This window comes from Protopterus annectens, chromosome 6.part0, assembly GCF_019279795.1.
Source record: "Protopterus annectens isolate FY-2018-M chromosome 6.part0, PAN1.0, whole genome shotgun sequence".
In the NCBI taxonomy this organism is placed as follows: Eukaryota; Metazoa; Chordata; order Ceratodontiformes; family Protopteridae; genus Protopterus; species Protopterus annectens.
Window position 1 is genome coordinate 1,801,259,723 of NC_056737.1, and position 24,083 is coordinate 1,801,283,805.

The 24,083-nt window shown below is 35.8% G+C and overlaps 1 protein-coding gene across 1 annotated transcript in view; it reads left to right on the top strand.

The window, feature by feature from the left end:
* The window catches only part of COL3A1 (collagen type III alpha 1 chain), a 323,606-nt gene that overhangs the window by 224,915 nt on the left and 74,608 nt on the right, over positions 1 to 24,083 (top strand). The window contains exons 35-40 of the mRNA XM_044075159.1: positions 554 to 607; positions 2,188 to 2,295; positions 9,453 to 9,506; positions 10,444 to 10,497; positions 13,056 to 13,217; positions 20,763 to 20,870. Of these exons, the coding sequence (XP_043931094.1) occupies positions 554 to 607; positions 2,188 to 2,295; positions 9,453 to 9,506; positions 10,444 to 10,497; positions 13,056 to 13,217; positions 20,763 to 20,870 (540 nt within the window). The remainder of the gene's footprint in view (positions 1 to 553; positions 608 to 2,187; positions 2,296 to 9,452; positions 9,507 to 10,443; positions 10,498 to 13,055; positions 13,218 to 20,762; positions 20,871 to 24,083) is intronic.

Genomic DNA, 24,083 nt, shown 5'->3' on the forward strand with positions numbered 1-24,083 from the left:
TTATAATTAACCTGTATTTTAATTTCATTTTAGGCAGGGGAACAGCATCACTGGAGATATTTATTCAGTTATGACCTTACTACAATAAAAAGTAAAATGCAATTCAAATTAAAAAAAAAATATATATATATATATATATATATATATATATATATATATATATATATATATATATATATATATATATATATATATATATATATATATATATATATCACATAGGTACCAATAAAATCATGCAATGCAAAACCAGTAGGATAACTAGAATATATATTACATTATATTGTTAGAAATTAATTGAGAAGGTATATCTATTGCTCTCAATGTATATACCTGTGTGTGATTTTCTGAAAAGAGAATTATGTCGTACTGCAGGCTGAAATATCATGCTTTACAAATATTTTACAGTATAATTTGAAAACCAGTTATTAAGAACATGTTTTTTCTTTCTTTTTTTTTTTTTTGGAAATAAACCATAATTTGACTTATTTAAAATGTTTTTCAAATATCTACTGATACAAATAGTAATACCAAATGATTATGTCATTTTCAGGGAGAGCGAGGTGAAAATGGGCCTCCTGGAACTCCTGGATTCCCAGGGCCCCCTGTAAGTACAATCTATTAAATAGATATTCTGTCTTTAACCTCTGTTTTCTTTGCACACACCGCTACTTATACTAACTGCTCCCATTTTCCAGTCCTATTGGAACGTTTTTTAAAAGATAATTCTCCGAAAACAGACTTTTTAAAGAATTTGAACCAATAATATGATGATTAATCAGTGAACTCAGATCATCAGAGTCAAAATATAATAGCAGGATGTGTGGTATTACTGCTTGCATGCGAAGAGTAAAAACCTCTCTCCCTCCCTTCCTCATAAAATGCCCTTTTTCTATTTTTTATTTTATTTTATTTTATATTTCCTTTTTTAGATTACATTTAGTCCTGAATAATACTACAGCCAGTGCATTCATCACTGAATACACGTCACTCAACATATTTCTGAAATTTGGCAAGTTCCATCAACCCCCATATCGGACTTTACTTTTATCACCCTTGCCTGTATAGCCTAACTTGACCCTGGCAAATTAAAATATCCTCCTTCAAAACTTATTTTATTTTTATACCATTCCTTTAAAACAAACCTTCTTATTCTTTTCATTCGTCCTCAATGTCTTATTGTGTTACTCATTGCTCAAAACTCCAGAGATAAACAGCTCCTCAGATAACTTCATGGAGTGTTATCCAGCTGGCTTCTCACACTTCCTTTGTCTACCTCATCATTTGCTTTACTTGATGTTCTTCCTTTCTTATGTGATACACTGCTACTTTCCCTACTTTATCTCTCCTAAACCTTAAATATCTGGAAATAGTCCTATGGTCTGTGGTCTGATGCCAATATTTCATCATTTCTTATAAATCCTCGCACTCCTGCTGAGACAACTTTTTTGTTTTATTACCCACACACCCAAACAATTGATATTAGTTATCATCCTTATTAAGTCATTTATTAACCTTGTTTTTCTTATATCTAAGTCTGAAAGGGGGTCTCCTGCCCAGTTGGACAAGCCCAGTAAACAAATAATAATGAATAAGTTAATAAATAATAAATGACCGATCAGAATACTGTGCTTCTTGTTAATAGATAGTTTAAGCCATGTAACCACTGAACAAGTTTCTGTAACAGCCGTGGCTTTGCATGCCCTCAGTGGTGCACCAACAAAAACAAGGCAAAGCAACATACATTTCACTGAGCACATGTTTTAACCAAGGCATATCTTTTCTCACTGATGTTTGGTTCTATGTGTAACCTAAAATGTTTCCCTTTCAAGGTTATGGCTTGTACCAGATGGTAATGTGAAAGCTTAACTTCACAGAAAAAAACAGGCAATTCATTCTTATTTTCCTTTTTTCATCTTTCTGTGTTTCTCTGTCTCTTATGACTTTTTCTCAATGATACATTTGCTTAAAGAACTTAAAATGACTGTCTCCTTACCTTTCTTTAATTTTATCAGCTTTACTAATTATTTAATAGTAAAAGCTGATACCAATGTTTCACAAATTGCAATGCCCAGTGAGATGAAAATTATGCAAAAGTAATTTAGTTTTTATTTCTTCCTATATAATACAGTCAATAATCAATGTATGTGCTTGTTAATTGATATCTGTTTTTTTCCCCCCCAACAGGGTCAACATGGTGAACCTGGTGGAAAGGGTGAGAGAGGCAACCCTGGAGAAAAAGGTCCCCCTGGTTCCCAAGGAGCTGGTGGCCCTCCTGGACCCCCTGGTTTACAGGTATATAACTCTTTGTCATAACAAAGCCATTTTTATAAAAAAAACAAAGATAAACCTATAACATACCAGTGTCATTCCTGCAGCTGCAGTTCTTCCTGCAATTTTTCTTATGTTACGCAAACAAAAAATATTTTCCTCTGCTAGACTTGCATAGCACTGCAACAAAGTTCCACCTTAAGTAAATCCTTCCATCCATCCACAAATCCCTTTTTCCCATTTTTGAACATGGGGTCAGGGTGTCACTTCAACAGTGGTAGTCATCTAGAGAGAAGGTTTACACTGCTGGGTGGCTAGTCCTGCCACAGATCCAATTTAAGTGAATGAATTCATGTAAAATAGTAGATATTGCTGTCAGGAGGCTGCAAATGTTGTTTCATATCTAACTAATAATTAAAGAAAATTCCATTGGCATCAAATAATCAGAATCAAAACCATTATCTGCAATGTCTAAAAATGTAACAGCCTATAAACATTTAGAATAAGGGAAGTAATACTATAATATTTAAAAAAAACTTAGAATATTTGCATATGCTGCACAAGCCTTACTCACTGCTCTCACTCCATTCCACCGACCTCACATTACTTGCAGTTGAATACTTTTACTTATTACTGCACTTAATGTACTTACATATCAGATGTGTTTATTGCAGAAATGTGAATTGTCACACAGCTTGAAAACACAAACTTTTTGTTGTGACAGCACAGTTTGTTTAGATGCTTGTTGCACAACGTGTACATTTCAGCATTTCAGATTGCTCTAATTATACATTATTTCGACATGATTACATTCATTCATCTTATAGTGTATGATGTTCAAAATATATTACTCTTTACCTAGTCAAGTGTAAAATGGATAAAAGGTTCAATTTTTTTATTATAAACTCACAGACTGATTTTACCACTTGAAATACATTTCTGTTTGTTCAGTGTAATACCAGCTGTCTCTTTATACGAATGGTTTAGCACCTGATACACCTTCAAATCCTTGAGTAACTGCAGGGGAGTATCTTTATTTGTCAAAAACACCATCACTTCACATTAAGTTGGCAACAATCCTAATATGGAGATCCTGTACAAATCAATATCCCTCTACTTGCCTATCTATGGATCCCCATCAATGTCAGCCAAAGATCATAAACATTACTTTAACCAACCAATGTGAGCTTAAGTAATAAACTAAATACCGTCTTCAAGTACTTCAGCATTGACCTTCATGGCTACACCTCCAAAATGCATATGCTCAGTAGTTCCCAGACTTTCTTAATACCAGTGAACAAGAACAAATTCTGAAACGTTCCACTAGAGGTTCTAATATCCTTAACCTGGTTCTTACCAACCTAGCCCTCACATGTAGCTACCCTGTATCTCCTCATCCCTGGTTAAATCTGGCTGTATATAATTATCTTCTCTGTTAGGCCTAATGCTAACACCAAACCACCAAATGAGACCATCTGTAGGAGATATTCTCAGAATTTAAATTATTCCCTGCAAATAAACCCAAATGACAGGGTTGACACATTCACCTCTGACTTTTACTAGCACATAAAAAGCTGCATGGAAAATTCAGTGTTCATCTGCCATAAACGTAATAGTAAATTCTGGAATAAAACTCTTGTGGAACTTCATATTGATATACTGTATAACAAAAGAAGGAACATAATGAAAAGCTGTAGGAAATCCCCATCCCATACCTCAACACTGTACTCAAACATGCCATCAAAGAATGTAAGGGTACTATTCGAATTGTAAAGCAGAGTGCATGTTTAAGATCACTGCAGATGCCAAAGGAATAGGGAATAAAACACAGAGGTCATCTATAACAATGGCAACCATTCTGATCCCAAAAATACAGTCAATGTATTATAAGTATATAAAAATTTAGAGCTAACCTTACCTTACTTATACAAATTGTTGCTAGACTATCCCTGTACATTTAGATCCTACTGAAATCACCTTGGAACAAAGCTTAGACTTATGGTAAAAGGCTGAAAACAATACTCAGTTGCATTCTCATAGTGCCAAGTTTATAATATGTAAATCTATCCTTAAATTGGTCAAATTCTGTCTATTCACAGAGTATGTCCTTGATGCCTGGATAATAGTATCTGTTACTCCACTATATGAAAGTGGCCCATTTACAATCCTGGATAGTCACATCAGCCTTACCAGCCTTGCATGCAAAGCCATGGCATGTAACATGGCAGAACTCATTTGTACAATCATATGCCACTTAACTGGTCCATACTTCCATCAGTTTGGTTTTGTGGAGGGCAGGTCCTGTCAACTAAACCTAGTAGCCTTCTTTGACAAGCTGCTTATCTTAACCTAGGCTAGGTTTCTGACACACTGTCCTATGCTGATATTATTGAAAAATTAGCCAAACTTAATGTAAACCCCTACATTGTCAACTGGATTGCAAATTGGCTTTCCAACAGATACTGAGCTGCAAAAGTTACAGGTAGTATCTCTGAACATAAACTTGTAACTGGTGGTGGTACCACAGGAATCAGTGCTGGGTCATTTCCTGTTTGTTACTTATTTTGTAGACATCCGAGCCGATATCCCAGAAGAGCAGATGATGAAGTCTCTTGATGACTGCAACCTATCCACTCATTCACTGATACTAAACACCTCCAGCGAGGACTGGAATGCACTCTTACATAGTGTACCAAAAGCTTTCTTAAGCGAAATGTTAGTTATGGTCATAATAGACTTGGGTCCTTATCTGGACAACTCTCATTCAATCATCATATTTCCACCATAGTCAGGAAATTCTTCTATCTGGCAAAGCTACTTTCCAAGGGAATATCTTCAAGATCCAAAGAAATGATTTTACCACTTTACTTCCCTTATCAAACCCATCATTGTAAATATAATGTCTCCATTCTATGTACAAATCCAAATATATCACTCAGTTGGAAAGGTGTTAAAGAATTTCTAACCAAGAAAATTTAAGGCCACAAATCATTCAACTATTCCAATAATTTAGTATGACTGTTGGTATTCTAAGAAGCTTACTGGCTACTGTTACCTGTATCTTGCTTTTCAAACAAGGAAAATGTAATCCTGCTTGATTTCCTATTTATTTCCAAAATTAGCGGCTCTACAAATACCTACACTTGTGACCTAAATCTACACCACTAAATAATAATGACTATCTGGAGACATCGCCCTTTAACTCTACATAGTCCCAGCCTATGGAATATGTTACCAATACAGGTCAAAAAAGTACTACTTTAGTTACCTTTATGGCTAATCTTTAACTATGGATAGATAGGCACAACTTTATAATGGAATGATCATGTGAAATCCTACTCAAGACCCAGCTTTACAATGGAATAATCATGTAAGATCCTACTCACTATGGATGGTGAGTGATATTAATTGCTTGAGAAGAGTGGTATGAACCTTTAGTTGTGCCTACATAAAGGTATATATGGCTAGGTATTTTATGAGCTCTGTGATCAATTACCTAGTGTTGTTTCTGTTTTCCAAATGGCAGTGCTTTAGTGTGTCTCCATAGCTGCATGACTGTTTAGTTAGTATATACAAATAAATAAACGTGTGTGTCTGTGTGTGTGTGTGTGTGTGTGTGTGTGTGTGTGTGTGTGTGTGTGTGTGTGTAGATTAGATAGATAGACAGATAGATAGATAGATAGATAGATAGATAGATAGATAGATAGATAGATAGATAGATAGATAGATAGATAGATAGATAGATAGATAGATAGATAGATAGATTGGTCTCACCATCCTGCAGAATGTTTTTGTAGGTCTCATTGATCTAAAGCTTAATACAGTTTGTTTCATACCATGGCAGGGCATTCAATCTCAGTGAAATGTTAAACATGCATCTAAAATGCATATTCTAGTAGGTGGTTTGCAAAGTTTAGTTATTTTCCCAGATACCTAAACTAGAGAATCTGTGGCAACTGCATATTAGTTTCTTTTGTGGTGTGCGAAGAAAGGATCACTGGATGAAAATGATTAAGATTATAGTAGATTTGCTTGATAGTTATCCAGTGAAGGAGAATAGATTTATTTTCAACAGCTTGTAAAGACAGGAGTCTATAAGCCTGTCACTTCTCTATTTAACTGGGATCCACTTCACTTTGGATATGACGAGACAGCAGTATCCTTTAATGAGGTGACAGATGATAATAAAGTGGCCTTGTTAGCCATTACTTGTATAATATGTATATATATTTTTTTCCAGTGGCTGTGGTGACAAGATATTCCAGCTGGACTAGAAGTATTGCCACTCAATGCCTTGGATGCTTTAGAAGATTATAGTATCACACACACACACACACACACACACACACACACACACACACACACACACACACACACACACACACACACACACACTCACACACACACTACTGAAAATAATAAAAATATGGAATCCACGCCTTGTCTTTGATGCTCCCATTCTCGTAAACAGTTCTGTTAATCACAATCCCATTGATATATTACAGTTTCTTTCAGCTGCTTGATAGAGATCCTTATCCTTACTATTTGAGCAAAAGTGACATCATCCAGATTTGTCACATTAAGAAGTCTGACCTACATATTCCCAGGAACTTGTCCATAATTATTTAAGCAAGTAAGCCTTTGTTATGAATAAAATAATTTTCCTTAACCTGCAAAATAAAAAATAACACTTAGAGGTAGGTTGCATGTGGAAAAGGTGATTTTATTGTAACAAATTAAAAATAGAGTAAAGCTACACCTCCTAACTTATAGCTTTACAGACACAACAGTGGAAAAAAGGGCATAGACATGGTTTGCAGAAAGTGTTTTTTTCATTATTTTTACTCCTAATAATTGCTATCAGAGAGCTGTCATGTTCTATATTTATCCCGAGTCACTCTACAAATATCTGTCATCAGAGTTTTATCACATTACCAATTCATCCCAGGAGTTACTGGGTATACATTTCTGATTATGCTGAATTAAACATTATTAGATCTCAAGCCTTCCTATTCCTTCTCTGCCGCTCTTTTCCCTCATTTTTCTTCGGTCTCCCTATTTTCCTTCTCTCTACCATAATCCATGCTGAAAATATTCTAATTAAATCTCTCAAGTTAATTCTACCTCCTAAAACAGTCTTCTGATCTATTAACTGACCTTCAAGGTCTTTTAATCCATGTCATTTTTTGCTAAGGGCACGGTGATTGATATGCTGCTGGCTTAGTATAAACCAATGAACCAGTTTAATATAGTGGAATAAATAAAAATCCCTTTTAGGTAACTAAGCTATTTTCTACAAGAAAGTGCTTTACTAATTTATTTAGTTAAGCAAAACAACAGCATCTTTGAGTAACCCAGCATCATATCTCTCTGGGTGAATTTGAATATGCATTCACGGTGGTTGATAAATAGTTTAACAAGACAAATATTTTTAATAGTCGTGCCTTCATATAATTGAAATACTGATGTTATACTGTCTTAGCACAGTTCATTAGCTACTACCTTAAAGTTTGAATTCTGAGTTTAGGATTCATCTGAGATTCTATACAAAAATCTGGGAACATTGCTCTTTCCCCTTTTACTAGATCAACTTCCATTTTTTAGTCAATATACGGATTTCAAAACATGGCACAATGTACTAGTCAAGGGATTTGTATACCATGCTGTAATGGCCAGAGTTGTTGATTCTTACAGAAAACTCACCAGAAAACACATTACATTATCACAGTGCACAGGATGCATGTTGTAGATCAAGTAGCAATAACACACTGGTACCCAAAGCAACCACCTTCTAACCATATTAGAACAACCAAAGAATGACAACTTTTCTGCAGTTTGTAGAGTTAACAAAACAGCTGATGTGGATAAGCTGTTTGAAATGTCTGTTGTGACATTGTACTGTCCACACTGATTAGGATCCTATTTCTATGTGTGTATTTCATTAACACCTAACGTTGCATGACCTTTGAACTTTTTAAAGTGCACTGGTCTCTCATATGTTCTAAAATGCCCCTTTACTACATGCCACATCTACCACAGTTGGTATCTTATCCTACCACATAGGTTCTTAAGCAAGCGCATGGCTAGCTGCCCTTGTGGACCACGTTAACTTAGCCAATTTTCCTTAGTGAGAATTAAACTTTGTACGTCTTGTCTGTGAGATAAACACCTTAACCATTATGCCACTCCCCAATTCTTACTAACTAGTCCTTCCAAAGATGTATCACCTGTGATACACTGTTAATAAGGTCCTTTGGCTTACCCTAGCAAATCCAAAATGAACACTTCCTGTCTTAGTCAGCATTTAGGCTTGAAGGACCGACAAGCATGTAACTGGTATTATAATGTGAATGACTTCACAGGCCATCAACATATAATATCTAAATTAACATGTGTCTTATCTCAGGGTGCTAATTCTCAGTTAGCTTAGTTAACATTCACTTTCTCATGGTTTAAAGTACCATGCAAATACAAATTTGTAATTCTGACAGTAAAGTAGTTTTGAAAACAAACACTGATTTTCCCCTTTGGTTTTAACTGATTGTAGAGACACAGTGTTGCATTTTTGATTTTTCTTAGTCAGATTAATTTTAGTGAAAAAACTACATCAAATTACATATTTAAATGGTACCCTTAACAACATTTACATTTTTTCTAGCCATCTCCACTAATGAATGTTAAAGTGCCCAGAAGTTTAGCTTTAAGTAATATTGCAAGACAATGAGCCATATTTGTGTGTGTGCATGTGTGTGTGTGTGTGTGTGTGTGTGTGTGTGTGTGTGTGTGTGTGTGTGTGTGTGTGTGTGCGTGTGTGTGTGTGTGTATACATCTGTTACAGTACACCTATATATATATATATATATATTGTGTGTGTGTGTGTGTGTGTGTGTGTGTGTGTGTGTGTGTGTGTGTGTGTGTGTGTGTGTGTGTGTGTCTGTGTGTGTGTCTTAGGCTGACTATGAATCACATCCTTTCTAGAAATAACTATAGGATCTCTCATTTTGATGCAAAAGCTTTGTTTCACAATATTACATCATTATAACTTTGTTGTGATGATGATGATATATATATATATATATATATATATATATATATATACAACTAAAGGGAAAAAAAAGTTTGTCTAACAGTTGTTTCCATTGTCAATATAAAATGTCCTTTATTTTCTTTTAATTTACTAGGGGAACCCTGGTCAACCTGGAGAAAAAGGAGGTTCTGGCCCACCAGGTCCACCTGTAAGTATTCACTGACCATTTTGTAAACATTTTTATCTTAGTTTGGTAAAGAATAAAGAAAAGCACATTATACTTCCTTAATTTTTGTCTGTTTCTCACTACTTGCCCCAGCTAATGTTCTACTGCTATTGCTCTTCCACTGCATGTACTAGATCATGAGGTAGCCCCACTGCATGTACTAGATCATGAGGTAGCCCCACTGCATGTACTAGATCATGAGGTAGCCCCACTGCATGTACTAGATCATGAGGTAGCCCCACTGCATGTACTAGATCATGAGGTAGTCCTATTGTTCTATTGTTGGCAAACTGTTCTGTTTTCCCAGTTGTCCCTACTATACCTTCCATGTTGTAATGTATAGTGGTATGTTAGTCATAGACTTATTTCTAGCCACTTACTACTCATGTCACCTAAGGAACTAAGCTAACAGAGACAGTCAACTAGCACAGGCACCATTTAATGACTGCTTATTCATGTTGTCCACTAGCATAGAGGCCATTCAGTGACTGCTTTTCCATATTGTCCACTAGCACAGAGGCCATTTAGTGACTGTTTTCCATGCAGTCTACTAGCACAGAAGTCATGTAGTAACTGCTTTTCCATGTTGTCCACAAGTAGAGAGGCCATTTAGTGACTGCTTTTCAATGCAGTCCAATAGCACAGAAGTTACTTAGTGACAGCTTGTCAGTTTCCTTGCAGAAAATATACATATCTAACACTTTGGCTGGGTTGTTGATCTAATGTTGTTGGCATCATTCAAGTATACCCATGCTCTACACAGCAAGCATGTAAAACGTTTCTAAATCATACATGTTCAGAAAATATTATAGGATACAATTAAAACAGCTGCTCTGAGATTTTTTTAACATCCTGAAAAATGTGATACCAGCAGTAGCCAAAAAGGAGTTTTAAACAAAGGCTTTTTTCTTATGTACAGGGTGCTGCAGGTTTTCCAGGAGGTCGAGGCTTACCTGGCCCTCAAGGAAATGCGGTAAGTAAACATACTGATAGATAGATAGCTAGATGGATAGATAGATAGATAGATAGATAGATAGATAGATAGATAGATAGATAGGTAGATAGATATTTTTTCTTAAAGAAATATCTCACTGCCTAGGATAAGAAATTACAATATCAGTATAACATTCTTAAACATATAAGTGACTGAATCTAATTGCTCAGATCTGAATTATATGGATATAAAATAGTCATACAAATCCAACTCCTTATCATTCCACAAATAAAATAATCCTTTTGCAATGAAAAATATTGTTCTCTCCACCTAAGCAGAATTTTTGTATTAACAAAACATCAAGACACATTTAAATATGTGCTTTTCACTGTCAATAACCAATGTAAAATAAAATAACTCACTCATATTCATATTAATTACCAAAATCAAACACAAAGTTTAAAGAAAATGAAAAAGTTACAAATATGAGATGTTTTAATTGAATCATACTACAGTTGTATGGAAATGTATTATATGAATTCTGGTGAACAAGTTAATTAAACTATGTTAGAGGTTCTCCTTTAAGAATAAATTAGGGTTGCTTTATATTATTTGTGATTGGTTGCTATGTTCTTTTTAAAGGTCTGCTATTAGCATCTAATATCTAAATTTGAAGAATGATTTGAACATTTCCTTGATGTTTCTTGATGTTCTAGTGTTTTTGGGGATATTTTAGTTGGGTAAACTCATTTCAGGAGAATGCATCATCTACTCAGCTTTGTATTGGCATATACACCTCCATGACCTAGGCTACTGAAGTAGCATTTCCTACTTCTTCCATGAAAATATTCATGTCCAAAATCATTCAGATATTTAGAACTGCTTTCTGGCCTATTATTCCTTATATTCATGTTATTTTTTTTCATTTGTTTGAGTCACAGAATCTAAAAATCAGAAAAAGTGTTCCAAACCACACCAAAAAAAATCAGAACCAAAAAGTACAGTTACCAGGTGAGTTCACAGTACAAAACCCACAGTTTATTCTAATTAGACCACAACAATATACATAATTTTGTTCCAAAAATAAAATGGAAATTTATCAGATAATCATCCCTTTGCCAAGAATCACGTTAAATACTTTTAAAAATCTCCCTCAAGCAGATACTTTAAAAATACTTGTTAAAATTACATAAATAAAAAACAATTCTGTAATAAATACTGTGAAAAACTTCTTAAATTATATTAAATAGCAGGTAATTTAATAACTGAAAACAGTTCTATAAATGATCTCTAAACATTTAAACGTTCCTTAAATCATATTTCTTTTTGTGTTAATAAACAACTAATAGATATGTTTTCATTCATCACTGGCTTGCTGTTAGTATCAAGTAACAACTGTTAAAATAGCACACTTTCTTCTAAGTGAAGTGACAAATCACCTCCTCTTTCTAAAGGAGGAACATTTTACAAAATAGAAAAAGAAAAACAAATCTCTTAAAAGACCCACAAGCAGTTTAATGTTTATATAGTGTGTTTCTTTTATCACATGTTTATGGCGTAAGTGTGCTGGTAAATTCTTTTTCTAAATACATTCTCACTTTTGCCCTCATAAAATACTGAACAGGTTAATCACTGGGCTATATAAATCACACCTTTACTATTACAGTTAAATTTCTCATTGAGTGCAAAAGCCTTAGGTGTTTGTGCTATAATAAAATTAACACATTATATTATGCCTGCATTGAGCACAGCGTCCACACTTAAACATACCCTTATTAGATATAAAGTCTTTTGTTAGACCCTTGTAGGACCTTTCAAAACATTTCTTCATATTTCATGTGTTCTTATATACTGGCTGAGGTCCTTTTTCCAAAAGGTCCTCCCTCTGTAATGGCTCAATAATGCATTTCAACACTATTCTTATAAGATCTGTCTAATTTCTGTCTAATTTCCTTAGTTGCCCCATTGAATTCACAAATCAATGCCCTATAAAAAGTTAGTACCAGCACTGTTGCCAGATTTGATATATAAAAAAAACTGAAGATCTCAAAACTGGTCTGTATTTTATATCTCTGTCCTTCAAAACTACATTCCTGGTTTCATTTCTTAATCTCAATAGATGATTATCTGATGAAGGTCCATTTTCTTTTCCAAATGAAAGTGCTTATATTGTTGAGGTCTAACTGGACTAAATTGTGGTTTTGTACTGTGAACTCAGCTGGTGACTATGCTTTCTGGCCTGGGCACTCAGCATCTGAGTAGCAGTTAGCTGATCTGGATGTGCTGGTACTGGATTGCTTCCAACCCGATGACTGTTACATTGTATCAAATCACTGGTGCTGTTTGGTGTTGCCACTCCTTGTTAACATCCATTCCATTCTGTGTTTTGCCTGATTTTTATGCCAGTCATGGAATTATTAATTCAGGAAAACAGGCTAAGGACTGCAGAAGGAGTTTATAGATATCTGTGCATATACTAACATGTATTTCCAATTAAAATCTAGTAAAAGACAAAATATATAACCAGATTAGCTGATGTGTGAAACAACATCATATATGCTCACTTACTCTGTTTTATTATTGATTTACTTGCATAGGGTAATGCAGGCCCTCCAGGTCCCCCAGGTGTAGCTGGTAAAAATGGGCCACCTGGTCCTTCTGGTGGTCCTGGTCCACAAGGTATCCCTGGAGGTCCAGGTGTTAGAGGTGAACCAGGTGCACCAGGTGAAAAAGGCAGTGATGGCAAACCTGGGCAAAAGGTGAGTAACTGTTTTATTTATATCCTTTAACAGATTAGCTTATTTCACTTTAGTACTATGTCATAAAGAAAACTAGTATGAACTATACATACAAACATTTGCTATTTGTTAGTCACTCTGTCTTTAATTAAATATTTAAGCAATAACTGACAACATGGTGTGGTATATTGAAGATTTACCCATGGTTGTCATGGTTTAATCATGAGGACGAAGCCCAAGTGATTAAATAAAGCCAACCATGGGTAAATTTCAATGTGCCACAACCATGGAGTCAGTTATTGCTATTATACAATGACATTATTTAAGAAAAAATACTTACTTTTCTTAAATGTCTTTGTATAACTGCACATTACTGTTCTTCCGCAGGTGGTGGTATACTGCTTCTTTGTGTTGATGTACTGCGCATGCGTATGGGACATGCGTTCCTATGTATACCCAGTACATCCATGCTTTGAAACGAAAGCAATGGAGAAAAGAAAGTCTCTGCTGCTCCATTTTTTTATTTTCTTTTTTTTTATTTGTTTATTAAAAAAAATGGTTTTGGACACTTTATATCAATGGAAAAAAAAGTCTGGGCCAAAGGACGTTTTTCTGTTGGTATATTGTGGGATTTACAAAAGGCACAGTGGCCAATCAACATGCAAATTTTGGAATATTAATGGGGGGGTCATTGTATAATATCATCTTAATCATCAAAACATTTTTGTCTTTTAAGAAGTACTAAATTAGTTTATTGGTATACTCTAGTGCTTAGATCAGTTTCTCAGATGTTATTTGGGTTTAAGCAGATTAAAATGTGCCTAAATTTAGTTAACATTATTGGCTGCTGTTCTTTAGATAGACAATAGTAGCATATAATTGTTTGCAATGTGCTGAGATGCTAAAGCAGTAAACCAATTGCTAAAAGTGACAACATTTTTTAATGGTAGTAGCAGCATTCAAGATGATTGTAGTCATATTCCTTTGACATGTTTATTGTGAATTAAAAATTAATGTAGGAAACAAAATATGTTTATTGCAAGTTAATATTGTAGTCAGAAAATGCAGTTTTGCTTGTTTGATTATTTTATTTTTATTTATTTATTTTTGTGGAGGGAGGGGGAGGTAAATCTACTTAAAGTGTCTCCCACACCAGATTATCTGACCTTTCCATCAAGTACTAGTTGTACCTTTGTGTGGATCCCTAAAGGCACTGTCCACAAATCATGCAGGTCAGGTCTCTGCAATGTTCTTCCTTCCAGTAAAAATGACCTTTTTCTCCTTAAACCTTCTCCTGTCACACATCCAATGACAGCACAACAGAGGGTACAAAATTCTTTATAATGGCCTCATCATACTAGAATAGAATCAGATTTACTCTTCAGTCATACAGCTACAACTATCTCTGCTACCTATCTTTTATTAGCTTTGATAACCTCATTAGCTTATATGCATTTTTATGCTGTATGTTGTATTATGTTTTCTGTTGTAAAAGAAAGTGCAGTGTGTATGTACCACTTAATTCCTGACTTACATAACATTTGTAAGGCCAACCAACTTTAAACAAATACAATGCTCTATTATAATACAAATATAATGAAGTCTGTTATATAAAATCATAAATTTTAGTGACTAGGGTATCAGTAGACATACAGGGAAAAATTTTGGTGGTTTATAGTTGTCCATTAAGAACTCTGAAATTGTGTATCTCAGAAATTCAGGATAAGAACTTAAAGAGTATAGTGATGGGTCTTAAAATGGAGCAGCATGTTGAAACTGGTTATCTGATCAGAAACCATTAGATTAAATTGTTGCAAAAATATCTATACACAGAACTCCTGTTTTGAATATTTGTATCAGATATTACAATGGGTTTGGAGAACAACAACATCTTTTTCTGCTGATGATTCAAAGACTGGTCAGTGATGTGAGGGCAAATTCCTCAGAGATGTACGGCAGCTGGTAATGTGGTAACAGATTTAATTTAAAAATCAGTATGAGATTATGTACGTTGGAGGGAAGAACTGACAAATAAGACATTAAGATGAACATATAATTCAACAGATTTGGACCTAACTACTTTTACCTAAAGCATGCCATCATGTGTGAACAGATAGTGGTGAGGGCTAATAAAATGCAGCGGGACAACACATAATGTAACCTTCAGAGTTGTGAAGTCATCCATTGTATTGAGCAATGCACTGGATAAGGTTCCATCAGCATCACTGTATACAGTTTTAGAAGTTGTGCAGACAAGAAAAATTAGGCTGGGAGAAAGTGCCCAACAGAGGATCAAAGTGGGCTGAGGTATGAGCAAATACTTGGAAAACTGAGTAAGTATGCTTAAAAACAAAGAATAGGAAAGCCATACCTCTCAACATCTTAGCAGAAGAATCAGGGACAAAGCCAAAAATAAAGGAAGGGTAATACAATAGGAACATATTTGCTTTTATAAACTCATAAGGTTGCTAGAATAATGCATTTTATGAAGCATATGAAATTCTAAAACTAAAATGGCTGCACTTATGTACTGTATGTAATCCTAGATATTTTGCCAGAAAAAAAGCAGAAATATTTTGAGGGACAGATCAAAAATATATAAAGAAAAATCTAGACATTCTTTGAAATTTTGGGCAGTTAAAGGGTATGGGAAGGGGTGATTTTCATGTTTCAGACTGCTTTGGAATTGTGGAAGAGGTTGGAATAAGATGGAGGAGGGGGCATAGATTATGCATGGAAAGAGGATGTTCCATTTTTTGCATTTGAAAAACTACTACTTCATATGTAGGATGTTAAGAGCTTTGGAGATATTTCCTGAGCATGTATATTAGAGGAAGCTAACAAAAGAGTTCAAAATTGCTTAGGATAGATCAAAACAAAAGAAAAGTAAAAGGGATCTACAAACATAGAGGGTAAACATTCAGTCTGGAGATAGAAGTGTCAATATTGACTGAGCCTTTAACTGGAGGGTGTTGCTTGTGCATTGCTTGCCTGCTACTTGATTGGCTGTGAATTTACAGAAAACCTCAATTGCATGGCATGTCCTGGACTCAAAGACTACAATTCAGACTGAAAACTAAAGTGCAGTAAATGTTTTCAATGAACCTTTCTACCCTACCCCTTGCTGTGATCTTAAACTAGGTCCCTCTTGATCTATCTACTTCCCTTATGATAACTGAACTTCAAGCTCCCATACCCTGTAACATGCACTGCAGCTAGCTGCCTGCTATCATGCCCTCTTAAACCCGTGCTTAGTGATCCCATTGTTGCTATATGTTTTGACATTTACAACAGTTGACTAAGGTTCATGTGTTAATGAACTGCTTCTTGTAGTCTAGGGTCAGGGTGCAGGTTTTGATTCTTTCCATCAGTGTATGTCCACTGTGTGACATTGAGAAAGTCAGTTAATTATACAGTGCTCCCAAGTCACCCCTGAAAAGAAACACTTCTATCCAGTGGGCCTACCTGACCAACAAATGCATAAAATAAAACTATGGAAAGCTCTGCATGCTGCTCAAATAGTAAAGGAGTTACAAGAAAGTTGTAGAGGGTGGAGAGATCTTTCAACAGAGGAACAAGAGACAGAGTTGATTTCTTTTGTTCAGAAAGGTTAAAGCAACTATGAATCTATTCCTTTGATTATAGAAGACTGAAGTGTGTCTTACAGGGCATTTGGGTATGTTTATTTGGATGGTGGATTAAAGAAGTGGAACACTTTAGCAACTTGCATGTAAACATTAGTTGCATAGGAGCAAGAAAGAGGTGGTATAGGAAAGACATAATTAAAGACTGGGACAATCTGAATACTTATGCAAGAAAAGCATAATTTGCTGAAATGTCTTAAAGTATGTTAGTTAAGCATGTGGATGAAAAGGTTTACATGCAAGCTGCTATAGTGTTCCACTTCTTTAATCCACCATCCAAATAAACATGCCAAATTGACTGGTTTCCCAGTCAAGAAAAAGTCTCTTCTCTGTCCTTAGTCTACCCTCCTCCCCTCATTTCTTGCCCTCTGCCACTACTGTTTCAACATGCAAACTTTCACACTCCACTTTCAGCCCTCCAGATGGCCCAGTTATGCACACCTCCTCTGCTCTTCCTATAACAGCCACTCTTGTCCACTCCTTGCTGTGTCTTTTCCAGGTCACCTAATTTCCTTCTTCTTGCCATACTTTCCTTCCTTCTACCATCTTCACCCCACCTATGATAAGACTTGGCCTAAATGGTTACTAATTGGGAGAGCTGGATACATGTTATAGTGCACATAGGTACCGATGACCAGTTCAAGTATACATCTGAGATGGTACAAGGCAGTGTCTGGGAATCAACAGAAATACATTGGTGTATCATATGATATATCATCAAAAGAACTAGACACAGTGAGAAAACAGATAGAGAACAAACCAGATAATCAAACAATTATGGGTTGGAACATAGCTGGGTCTTACTACTCAGTAATGAAGGAAGTCTGGGAAGAAAGACTGAAGTTGCAGGCACTGATTCAGAAGGGGAAGCAAACAGTACTGGTAGCTTGAAAACATTGGCCAGTTATAAATAGAATATAGAAGTATGAGGGTATGGGATATTTATGGATGGCAAAGAGGAGGAAGTAGATGTTGAGGTATGGGCATTAGCTGAGAGGTCAGCAAATATGAAGGAAAAAGCAATGCATGAAAGGAACAATTTATAGGGTAAGTGCCCTAACATTTAAGAGAGACAGAGATTAAGGAGTAAGGATTTCTTTTAAACAGTCATATTGGCCCCTAAAAGGATCATGTTCTTGACCATTTTTAAAAATATTTTAGTTTGCTTGGGTATAATGCTTCCATACAAATCATGGAAAAGATCGGCACGGTTGGTCTTAACAGTCATACGCAAGCTTAACAGATGCTCATAGGATTATCAGCCTTGACAGTGACTGACTTCTACCAATCACATCAAAGACTGCTGACAAATAAAACAATTTGCACATATCCAGATATGAGCCCCCTTCAGGTGATGGCAACTAAGCAGATTAATGATCAGAACCACTACTACTTTCTGACCCTAAAAGACACAGTTGTTAATCCATGCAAGATACAAGGCATGTGTCTTTAAATGTTCCAGGCTAGCAGAAAGATAATTAAATTCAATATTTTCATTAGCTCAGCAAATATGGATATTTTACATAGACAATCAAATCATTAACAAATGGTGAAAAGATTTAATTTTCTTCTAAAGAAGATAAAACAAAGACATTGAGCGTGGAAATTTTATATTTTGATTCAAGATAGACTGCTCAGCTCAAATACTAGTCTTATGTTTTTGTTATGTTTTAAACCACCAGTTAATGGGGTGGGGGTAGGTGACACACTGCAATGTAAGGTAGACCACAGGGACAACATTTCCTCTTGCAATATATGTATGTTTATATCATGAAGTCCCTCCTTATAATATGCATGTGCATATTATATCAGGGGACTTCATATCCTAAATGCAACCACGTGCGAAGCTGTGCCCTTTAGATTCTTACTTCTAACTATATGTTATTCACTTTGCTGGGTACAGTGATTTACCCTTGTTGTACACAGAAAATTTCCTGGATGTAGGATATGATTTCTCTTTTTAACTAGAAAATAAAACAATTGTCTTTCTGTTTATAGAGATGTCTATAGTATTGCCATGAAGGAAATATATTTCTGATCATGGAAAAAGTAATGGAATTATCAAATTCCTGCTTGCCTACACATTAGAAATGCATATGTGACAAAAGGCCATGAGTTTTCTTTCATTAGCATTAGTATATTTGTGCATGATTTCAACATTCTGTTAAAAATGATGCACCAAAGTCATTGTCACGTCTATAAAGCTGTGATACTGATAGTTAGGTTTATAGGTTTATAGCTGTGTACTAGAGTAAAGACCACAAGTACTATTTTAAGCCTAGTCATACATCCCAGATCTCTAACAAGTACCCTTGATAAGTGTAAGCATTGGCTTGGGAGATGAAACATTTACAGGCTGCCTATGGCTATTAGAGACACAGGTGCCAAACCAGGGATGAATTTTCTGTTTCCTTTACAGTTCCACTTGAATTGCTTCACATAGATGGGGAGCCTGTTCCACAGAAGGGATAGTCTCTGGAGTACACACAGATCTCTCCAGAAGATACTATTTATATATTAGGCAAGGTTTAAGTCTTTAGAATGGATAATTCTGGGACTGTTTGTTTTGTGGATATCCAGGAGAGCCATCAGGGCTAGCTTTGACAATGCCTTGTTTGCCAGGCATATATCTCCCCTTATCAGCCTGTAAAAACAGAATACAGGAATAGGGCCTTGAGGAGGTCTGCATAGGACAAGTTACTTATCCCCTGTATTCTTTTAGTGAGGAACCTCTGTAGACGTTCTAATTGTTAGATGTGTCTGGTTAGGTACATATCAAAAGGGGGCATTGTACTCAGTGACAGGTCGGATAAATGCTGGACCTAGATGCCATACCTTTATTTATAAGTTATACTACATTGAATGATTTCCTCTCTACTGTAGACACGTGATGGTCAAAAGCTAGATTACTGTCTTTGTGTCCCCCCAAGTTCATGACTGCTGGGTCAGTTCTTAGAGATGTGTTATCAATATGTTAGTTATCAGGGGTGGATGACTTCCTGAAGGATACTGTTATGCATTTCTTGGCATTAGTTTTAGTCCATGGCTCTGACATCAGTTATTTGTCTGTGTCAGCCCTTCCTGGAGAACATTAGTGTCAGTAGAGGATTCTATGACGGCTCCTAATTTGTAATCATCTGCAAATTTAGTTAGCCAGAACCTTTGACATTTACCTTAACTTCAGAGAAGTAAATGCCAAACTAAGCAGTCCCAGGACCAATCCCTGAGGTACTCTTCTTGTGACTGGTCTCTTTGTATAGGTGGACTTCCCAATTCTAAGTTCCTGGATCATATTTGTGAACCATTTGGCTATTGGCATAAAGGTATATACCGAGCCTCCTGAGGTTGTCAACAATGCCCAAGTGGATTATTGTGACAAATGCCTTGACCAGGTCAAGGTAGACATCATGAACCATTTTGCCCTTGTCCATTGGTCTGCTGACCTTCTTAAAGAAGTCCAACAGGTTGAGTAGTCATGACCTGACCTTGATGAAACAAAAGTGGGTTGGTTCCAGTATCTGGAGGCTTTCTATGTAATTATTGGAAGATATGTTGATCAGAATAGCACCATGATTCAAGTAACAAGTTTATATCACTGTCAGAATTAAATCAAATCTGTAACAAGTCATTTACTTGGGTATTTTCTAATGTAAAGCAGTCTCATATTCATTTGTATACAAAATTATCATAAAAATAAATAGCAAAGAGAGAGAAAGATAGAATCAAGAAAAGGTAATATATGCAGTATAAAAATTAGGCTTTTTTTAAGCAAAATTCCATCTGGTGTAAATGAAACACAAAGGTAATATGGAATATTGAATGATTTTACTTGTCTTCACAAATCAAATGCATCATTTTTACTTAAGAAGCTGAATGCTTTGTTTCACTGTATCTTTCAGTGTTTCTGATTTATTCTTTACAGGGAGAAAATGGTTTCCCTGGACCTGCTGGAATAGTTGGTGCAAGAGGCATTCCAGGGCTTGGGGGCCAAAGAGGTGCACCGGGACCCCAAGGACCCGGTGGTCCAAAGGTAAATATTATTTTTTTTCTTCTTTTTCTTGTTTGTCTGCCAGGTTTATAGAATTATGTTAATGTATGCTCCTTAGAAGTGTTTAAAAACACAGGAATTGATTACATTTATATATGTCTGCTAATTTATGTTCTTTTTGCATTGTGACTCAAAGCTGGTCAAAAAACAGCACTGATTTAAGCAGAAATACACAAGCAGTTAACAACAAAGGCCTACACTATGAAGTATTTAAAACAAGACATTTCTGGGTAGGGAATTAGGATTGCACAGTTGAGGTATAAGTGGATAAACGTGTGCTTCACATGAGCCATGAGAAGGTTCTCTTTTGAGCAATGTATTTATTTTATTTATTTGATAGTCTGATATGGCAACTGGTCTATAGATGCTTTTCTGCCACAACCTGGGCCCTAATCAAAGCGAACCAGGGACAGTTTTGCAAATACAGTCTTCACATTGACCTGCAGACCTCATTGAATGGAGGTCTTTTAAATGACATGATCCCCTTGATCAGTTAACCTTAGGAGTAATACTGAGAACTTATGACCAGTTTATTGGCAGCTTCCTGCCAGTGTCGTAAGTAGATAAGTTTACATGCAGTAATTAAGAGGAGTTCAGCCCATATCATTAACATTATCAGGAGTCACCATGCCTTCTGTAGTGACAGTAGTGACAGATAGTGCTATTCTACCTATTTGGCTGAGAAATAAAGCTATAGACAATGTTGGGAGTTGTTTGCAGCTATTGGTTGTATATGAGGTTTTCACAACTATTACCAAAAGTGCACACTCAGTTCTAAAAATAGCATTGACCCTAATAGCAAACCTGTCTTCAAAAGCATTAATGTTAACAAGTTTTGAAGTACTCCTAAACTGTCCCCTCCATCCAGTTCGCAAGATATTCAAAAGAAAGGTTCCCATCAAGCTACAGCACCACATACTTCAAGATAATTACAATTTAACACCACACTGCACCACCTTAGTAATATGGGTTAACCCCAAATCTTTCCCTGCCCATAGCCTTAGCCTTACACCTTATTTTGGAAAATCCCTTTCCATACATAACATTAACAGTATAAAAACAGCGCAGAACATACTACATGCTAACACATTGACCTGTGCGCACACACACACACACACACACACACACACACACACACACACACACACACACACACACACACACACACTCAAAAATGTATCAACTTACCTAACCTTAACTCTAACTCTAACCTACAAACAGATGTATGCATGCTAACTGTATCTCCTTAGCAAAATAAACCCATAACTCTAACCTCCAAACACATGCACAGACAATCCCACATTTTTGAACATTCAAACATTTCACAGTTACAGTATCTGTCAGTTCAAATCACATAGATAGATAGATAGATAGATAGATAGATAGATAGATAGATAGATAGATAGGTAGATAGATATAAATATATGGAACTAGGGCAGCTGGTCAAACAACTAGGAATTGAAAGAAATATAAATAATTGCACTCAGTTTGCACAACCTAAAACTTTTAATACAATAAAATAAAAAACATAAAGTAAGCGCTTTCGTGACCACAGTGGTCGCGAAAGCGCTTACTTTATGTTTTTTATTTTATTGTATTAAAAGTTTTCGGTTGTACAAGCTGAGTGCAATTATTTATATTTATTTCAGTTCCTTTTCTTTTGCACTCAGCCATACCCTCAAGTCGTTTTTGTACCTTTGATAAACAACCAGGAATGTTGACAAGCAGAATATCAATGTTATTATGTCAAAACATCTAATATCGATATAGTCTGTGCATACTCCAAGGATTGCCCTGGAGCAGAGTAAAACAAATGCAAGAGTTTTTGCAGGGGTAGGGCAAGCACCCCTTAATTCCTTCAACCTATGCTAATTATATGTACTATCTCTGTGATAGCAATATTCCTCAACCCAGGAATTGTCAGTCTCGCACACCTGTCAATCATCTTTTTGAGTCAACCAAATGGTGTTGCCCACACAGATGTCAATGTTGCTGTTCATTTGACCAGCTGCCCTATGCCTACACACACACACACACACACACACACACACACAAACATATATATATATATATATATATATATATATATATATATATATATATATATATATATATATATATATATATTTGTGTATCAGCATCTCCAGTGGCATTGAAAAATGAGGAACTGAAGGACAAAGCCATGACTAAGGTCCAAGTAAACCAGGTTCAATTAATGACTTGTGCATCAGATGGAGCAGCAGGGAAGGATAGGTGTAAACCAAACCTGGGGTGAAAGGTGGTTGTATGAGCATTTCCCTAGACATCCCTGTTGGAAGCTGACATATGTAGGGGGGGGCATAATGTCGGAGTAAGATTGAGCTTCTGCAAAGTAAATGTCACAGACTTCTAGTGCATGCCCCCCCACCCCCATGATGCAAACCACATAACCAAGCAGTAAGTCTTAAAGAGAAAAAAATAAAACCTAGCAGATGCAGGACAGCACCCCCCCCCGAATGCTCCTAAATGAAAACTCTGCCTTAGAACTAAAAAAAATGTTTTTCACGCTGTTTCTGTTTTCTGAGTTATTTGAACATCTCAAAATCATTACAATTGCTTCTTATATAATTTTAATATTTTTTTTGCAAAATGGCTGCCAGTGATGCTTGACATATCAATGTGATCTTTCTCTTTTCCATAATCTATTTCAAGTGTATTTTATATGACTCACGCAAGACATAAGGAAGTAGTGGTGTATTCCCATTCCATTGACATAATGGGATTAGTGTCAGTCACTATACTGTCTGTAACAGGACTGCTTCATTTATTTCTTGAATGGCCCTCATTTGTGTTGGTCTCAGGGCTTGTATTATAATATACTAAGGAATTATGCAGCTGCAACCAAAACGGTTGCTATGAAAGGCGTGGCTACATTGGAAACAGCTGTGAATCAGTGTAAGTTCTCTTCCTGTCTGCAATAAAGACGATGGAAAACAGTTTCACACCTCTGTCTTGTTTACAGCAGCCTGAGCTCCTGACTACAAAATTCTTTGTGTCTGTAGTATGTCATGCAGGTAATGATAAATTCCTCTGCAAATTATGTGAGAAGTTAAGCTTAAAAAATGTGGTTGGTCTTTCCTTTCCTTTGATACCAAAGTGAGGAAATGAAAATGTTCCAAGTACAAGCAGGTTTCAGTTACCTACACAGTACTAGAA